Below are 6941 nucleotides of genomic sequence, written 5' to 3' on the forward strand. Positions count from 1 at the left end.
GGCAACAAGCGCACCCCTGAGCGGGCCGACCCCTGCCAATCCCCCTGCCCCGCTCACCACGCGCCCCGGGACCCCCGTTCCCTTTACGCAGGGCGAGTCTGTAGCTCTGGGCTGGTTTTACCAACAAAAACCATCCAGCCGGTGCCGAAGAGGTCTGCCAAAGCTGTGCCTGTGCCATGGGAATATCCCCTGGGAAGGGGGGCTCCGCGGGACCAGGCTGCCTTGGAAAAGGACATTAAACATGGGAAATAATTCCAATGGCCCCGTCCCCAACGCTCTTTGGGTCCAGCTCCCCGATGCTCTTTGGGTCCAGCTCCCCGATGCTCTTTGGGTCCAGCTCCCGCCCTCGCCAGTACTCTGTGAGCCGCATTTCAATTCTCCTCACTGTGCTCAACAACCGCAGGTGTTTGCTAATCTCCCATTAAAGAAAAGAAATGCAATTAACATACTGTATGCGCAGCCTAATGCCCACATAATAGCTGTCATTACTCAGAGACTCTGTCTTTGGCCATTTCCCATTTAAATTGAGGCCCGAGGGCTGCACCGGGCTGCAGTTGCCGGGAGTAAAAGTAAAATCTGCAAACTAAATAAAAGCCTCTTACGAAAAAACGAGAGGAGACGTCTCCGTGTGAAACTATTCCTGGGCACTTCTGCGGGTCCCCTAAAATGTGTTTGTATGAAAAATCCAATCAATCGTACCCAAGAGAGCTGATTACAGCAGCAGAAAGAGCAGCATTGAGGACATGAAGACACTTTTACACGGGCCCAGCAAATGTGCACAGGGCTCGTCACAAACCATGTCATCCTCATCCGCACCTCCCCTCTACGCTCGAGCTCAGACCTGAAGAACCAAAACTTTCTCAGGCTTCCAAACAACATCGTAAGGTGGTTTTTAGTTTTGGTTTTTGGAAACACCTCGCCATCCTCTACTTCTTCTAACCAATCTGCCAAACAAAAATACACAGTTTACTAATGCAAAAACTGCAGCGAAAAGCTGAGCCCGGCTATATTCCAAACACGCTGCATAACAGGCTGCAAAAGCCCAGCCATCCTCGCTCATTTGCTGCCTGCAGAAACAGACTCAAAATCCCAAGAATTAACTCCTGGAATATATTTAGCTCTATCAGTAAGCCTACTTAATTCTTGATGTGCTCAGCACGGACCGCTATTCACAGGGGATATTTGAGGGCAGCCAGAGCATCGTCCCCCAGGCAAAGGGGGAAATGGCAACCCAGCGCGGGGCCTGGATGGATGCGCCGAGGGATCCGGATCTGCTGAGACTGAGCCGCTCCCAGCGAGTGACAAGGGCTACTTGTCACCATTGGAGGGGATTCGGGGCCAAGACGCTGGGGGTCCTGCGATCTGCAGCAGCTGAGTGCCCACGGGGCGACACGACATTTACAGCCGCCTTTGAAGACATCAAGAGAAGTTTGGGCCGCTTTCGTCCCTGTTTTTTACAGGTGATCAGGGGGGATTCCTTCTGCAGGACTGACATCTCCTGCCCTGGACGAAGGCACACCGCGGGGCAAAGCCCCGTTAGGGAGAGGGCAGCGCTGCCGCTGCGCACCCAAATAACAACGGGGGGTTTTCCCCCCACCCAGACCCTCTGCTCCCAGGCGCAGCTCGCTGCCGCTGTCTGGAGCCCTCACCCGCGTTTTGGCGGATGGCACCCTGCAAGTTTGGCACCCTTTCACACCCCGAACCTCCATCCAGGGCACCGTCAGAAAAAGCATTTCTGCAGTCATTTCTTCACACGCCGCCTCTCCAGATCACCTCCCTGGCCTGCACTTCGCACAAGGACACACGCAAACCACTTCAAGCAGAAGGAAAGTGAAGCATTTCCCTCCTGGACCTTGTTGTGAGGACCAGCCGGCTCCTGCCGCAGCGGCCCAGCTCCAGCGGTCAGCAGCCGGCACTTTTTAGCCCCAAAACACTTTTGGATACTTTGAATTGAGTCGATGCTTTTCTCAGCGGTCTGCAGATGCCCACGCACCAGGAGCGAGCCGACCGGCTTCCTACGGTACGAACACGCCCGCGCTGTGGACTCGGGGAAAACTAACCACGTAGTGTGAAAATCAGGAGGGCAGCAGACGCTGCCGATGCCGTCCCGGCGCCCGGCCACAGCCCCCTCTGCCCTCCCCCTCCTGCTCCCTCCCCAGGCAGCCACTGCGGTGTGCCACGGTGGCCACCAACCCCGGTACTGACACGTCGGATGCTCCAGAGGTTCTGGTGGCACCAGTATGAGGCGGTGAGAGGTCTGTGGTGCAGCCGAGTGCTTCACACCAAAACCTGCCACCTTCCACCTTGACAGGCTGGGAGAGTTGGGGGGGTTCAGCCTGGAGAAGAGAAGGCTCCAGGGAGACCTCAGAGCCCCTTCCAGTGCCTAAAGGGGCTCCAGGAGAGCTGGGGAGGGACTTTTTCCAAGGGCATGGAGCGATGGGACGAGGGGGAATGGCTTCAGACGGGCAGAGGGCAGATTGAGATGAGATGTGAGGAAGAACTGTCTCCCTGTGCGGGCGGTGAGCCCCTGGGGCAGGTTGCCCCGAGAAGCTGTGGCTGCCCCATCCCTGGAGGTGGTCAAGGCCAGGTTGGACGGGGCTTGGGGCAACCTGGGCTGGGGGGAGGTGGCCCTGCCCAGGGCAGGGGTGGCACTGGGTGGTCTTTGAGGTCCCTTCCAACCCAAACCATTCTATGATTCCACCGGCGGGAGCTGTGCCGGGCTGTTTTAGCATGCCAGCCCCTTATTCATCATTTATTTCCCTCTGCTTTTTACTGGAAGTTCCTGGATGAATGTAGGAAGAAGCGACTTTTCCCCACAATACAACAGAGGATAAAGGGGTACTGACGCTGTTTGGGGGGAGACACAGACATGGTGCTGTGTGAGATCCAGTGGCAGTTGGCCACTGCCTCCATCACTGGAGGAGAGGAGAGGAGAGGAGAGGAGAGGAGAGAATCTGGCTAGATGGAAAACAACATGGAGAAGAGAGGAGGAGGAGGAAGAGGAGAGGAGGAGAGGAGAGGAGAGGAGAGGAGAGGCTACGTCCCTGCCTGAGCTGTCCTTTGTCTCCACATGACATTGGAGGAGGACGGCCGGTGAGCAGTAGCTGCTACCCAAAAGGTGTCAGTCCCCTAATCACCCAAAGGGACCTGATGGCAAATCCCAAGCCCTCTCCTGGGTGCAGGACTCACAAGGGACCTTGCAGCCTGACGGCAACACCACTGACACTTGCCAGGACCAAGCGCAGGGCAGACCCAGGGGACACCACTGAGTTCTTCAGCACCACTGAGGAGCTTCAACCACGTCACGTCTCCTCTAATAACATTCTCGACAAATGGTCCCAGAGACACGACGGGTGTCTCGGTGAGCCCTGGGGCTGACCCATCTGCCCTTCTTCACTTTCTGCATTCCAGGTTCATTTAAAGCTTCTCGACCTGGGTGCAAGCCCGGTTGAGGAACTCACTGCCAGCTTCGTTTTAAAAGGTGATGGAGATCTTGCAGAGAGCCGCACCAGACCCTGGCGCAGGCAGAGCAGGCGCCACCACTGCCCCAGCGGCGGTCCCCGCTGCCACAGCCGGGTCTGGGGTCTCACTGCCGTGGGCACCTTTAAACATCTGTAGTGAATTTTATCCAGCATTTAATGGACCCTGCGTGCCCCAAACCTGCCAGTTTGGGAAGTGAAAACCACAGCTGGCATTGCCCACCCACCCCTCGGGTGAGGCCGAAGCGCGTCTCGCCCCCCTGCCCCAGGGCACAGCGGGCAAGGGATGCAGCTGCACCCTGCGCCGGGCGCAGCGGAGGCACCGCCGCGGCGAGCTGATGGCGGAGCGAGGGGGCCTGCCCCGTCCCTGCCCTGGGGGAAGGTGACTGCCCTGGTCCCCGGCTGGAGGGGGACGTGTGGTGCCCACGCCATGGCAGCGCTCCGTGCCCTCAGCACGCTCCCCCTGGCACGCCTGTACCCGGTCCACACCTCTGTAATCACCTTCTCCCGAACAAACCGTTTGCAAAGGCAACGGTGAATTATTTGTGGCAATAACGGCCAAAGGCTCCAGGGGAAAAACGCAGAAACCTTTAGCAAAGGCGCCAGCCCAGCTGCCTCGGAGCCCCGACCCTCCGCGCCACGGCCGGCGGGGGGCCCGGGCTGTCGTGCCCCCGAGATCCACAGTCATGACTTGTTTTCCAAAGCTGCAGCAATTTCTCAGCGAGTGCTCTTCATGTCCTTCCTTCTGGCAGAGCGGCGTGAAGAGCCCCTAAAGATAGAAACTCGAGAGAAGCGCTGTCAAGTTTCTGCATCGCAGTTTATCACCCATTTCTCCCAGAGCATTCATGCCGCTTTACGTCAAAGGGATGTGGCTAATTACTTCCAGGGGACATCAAGGGAACGGGAGACACTCAAACCCCTCCCGACAGACCGAGCACACGTAATGACACCCTGAGCTAGGGACGTGCTCAGGCACCAACGGCTGATTCAGAAGTGGCAAGAGGATTAGCAGAAATCAGGCTCCGGTAGGAGAACGCTGCTCCTGCCCGAACCCACCTTCCTGTGCCGGCCAGGTCCCGCTGGAAGGGGGATTCCAGTTGGAAGGAGAGATTTTGGAGAGCTGCGGGGAAGGGCACGCGGCTGGGCAGCCGTGCTGTGCTGGCAGGATGGCAGGGAGGTGGCGATGGGCGTTACGGTGAGCAGCGCTCTACTCGCAGCACTTCGCTCGGGGAACGCGGGTTTTGTGCCCGAAGATGCCGGCAGTGGGTTCACACCCGCGGTACCGCTCCCCGCCAGCCTGCGCGGCTCCACGCGCCACCAGGGCACGGTGGGGATTCCCACACTTTCCCCCCACAGCTGGGAGAGCCCAGAAACAGGTTTGTTTGGAAATCTAAACGGCTGTTGCTGTCCCTGGACTATAAAACGCATCCCAGCAGGGTGTGCTCCCACCTTGGCCGAGCCCTCGCCGCCCGGTGCGGGGCCGGCGGGTCCCCGCGTGCCGCGGTCTCACCTGGTGATCTCCTCCTTCAGAGCCGCGGGGTCCGTGGGATAAAACTTCACGCGGAAGCACATGGTGAAGGGAGGCTGGGCTGCAGCGAGAACAGCAATGCCGCCGTCACCAAACGGCAGGGCTTGTCCCCTCCGTCCTCCCCAACAACCCCGCTTGAGGAGACGGTGAGATATCACCGGGGGTGTCACCCGCCCTCCCCGTTACCCCCAAACACACCCAGCTGCCCAGCTAAGGCGGGAGCAGAGGGGCACGGTGCCGTTCCCCGCTGTGGTGGCCATGAGGAGAGCAGATGTTGCTGGTAAAGCCGTGGGGAAGTGCCCATGCCACCGTCTGCCGGCCACGCAACCCGCTCCCCGCTCGCCAGGAGGGCCCCGGCGCTGGCAAATCCCGCTTGGCTCATCCCCATCATTTCTGTGCCGGTCTCCGGCAGAGCCGGTGCCCCATGCCCACGTCCTGGGGGGGCCTCGCCAGCGGTGACCACAGCGGGACCGGTGGAGGATGGTCCTGCTTTCGACCCAGCAGAACACCTTTGTGGATAATTAAAAAGGTGCTTTTCCTGGGAGATGTGCTGGGAATTGACCCCAGAGGAGAAGGACTGGAGAAAATGGAAACACATCTGAGCTGAAAGGAGCAGATGCCGTCTGCCCGGGACTGCTGCTCGCAGCAATACTCACCCCTCATCTGCTTCACAACCGACTTGGTAAATTCCAGCCAATGCTGCAAGGAAAAAGAAGGCAATTAAAGCAACTCAGTAACAAACACTTTCAATTAATAACATTGACTCTTTGGGGCAAAATTAAAGAAACAAAAAAAACCCCTCTGCTTGAGGTAGAAGCCCATGCTGCGGCAGAGTCCGTGAGCTGCGGGGACTCGCGGGAGGCGTCTTCCTTCGCTCGAGGGGAGATGCTGTCCCCGGGGCCAGGTGCGGTTTTCCACCAGTGACAACAGCGCGGCCGAGTTCCACGGCAAAGGCATTCCTCCTGCAGCCTGAGCAACCCCCGCTCTCGGCGCTCTGCTCACCGGCCGGCGGCACGAGCGGTCACAGCAAGCTCTGCCTGTAGCAAAGCCTCCGCAGTAGCTGCTGCTGTGGTTTGACGGTGTTTGCGCAGGCACGTTTAGGGAACAAAGTGCTGTCAGCCGAGGAGCGGCTTCAGATGCCTCTGTGGAGGGAAGGGGAACCCCAAAACACCAAAGCAAAATGACTGCAGTTAAGGCGAACACCAGTCAGCCCAAAGGATTACACACCCACAAAGATGCATCACTGAAATCCGGGATTGCCATAGAAAGCGCTAAATATTAATGTCCACCACTGAGACAAAACCGGTGAGCGGTGGCTCCGTGTGGCTCCACAAACTGGGCTGGGTTTCGCTTGGGCATCTCTGGGTGCATTGGGCACCTGATGCAGATGTGCTGTCGGCAGCACTGCAAAAACCAGCGGCAGGGGGGGAGGGGGCCACGGCATACCCCGCTACCCGGGGGTCTGCTCCCTCACGTCGGTACCTCCCGCGACTGTGCAGACACAGCCCCTCGGGCGTGAGGCTTTGGGGCACCCAGGGGCGTGGGGCACCCCTGTGGGATCTGATGGCCACCGACAGCCCCGGTGCTCTGACAGCGGCATTGGGGATGGGGAACATCACAGAAGGTTCCTGTGGGAAAAGCCTGCCCCGGTCCAAGGAATGCACTGCGGGACCAAGGGAACCTTCGGGTTGTGATGGTCCCCACCACGCTGGGAAGAAGCACCATTGACTTTCGAACTGGGCTGAAATGGTTTTAGTGATGGCATCAGCATCCCCTGACCCGGACCCAACAGGGCGCCGGGAATCCATGGGTAAGGAGGCTGATTTCTTCTCTTTTTCTTCACTTTTCAGCATCTCTGCTGCCTGTGCCCCTGGGCTCTCAATAGATGTGTCTCACTTGTAGCCGCCGCAGGGCAGTGCGCGGGCTCCTCCCGG

The 6941-nt window shown here is 58.9% G+C and overlaps 1 protein-coding gene across 1 annotated transcript in view; it reads right to left on the reverse strand.

Moving 5' to 3' along the window:
* The window catches only part of FRMD5 (FERM domain containing 5), a 37435-nt gene that overhangs the window by 17781 nt on the left and 12713 nt on the right, over positions 1–6941 (reverse strand). The window contains exons 3-4 of the mRNA XM_009881159.1: positions 5664–5706; positions 4990–5068 (exon numbers count right to left, since the gene is read on the reverse strand). Of these exons, the coding sequence (XP_009879461.1) occupies positions 4990–5068; positions 5664–5706 (122 nt within the window). The remainder of the gene's footprint in view (positions 1–4989; positions 5069–5663; positions 5707–6941) is intronic.

The sequence above is a fragment of the Charadrius vociferus genome, unplaced genomic scaffold, assembly GCF_000708025.1.
Source record: "Charadrius vociferus isolate BGI_N301 unplaced genomic scaffold, ASM70802v2 scaffold623, whole genome shotgun sequence".
NCBI classification, from domain to species: Eukaryota; Metazoa; Chordata; class Aves; order Charadriiformes; family Charadriidae; genus Charadrius; species Charadrius vociferus.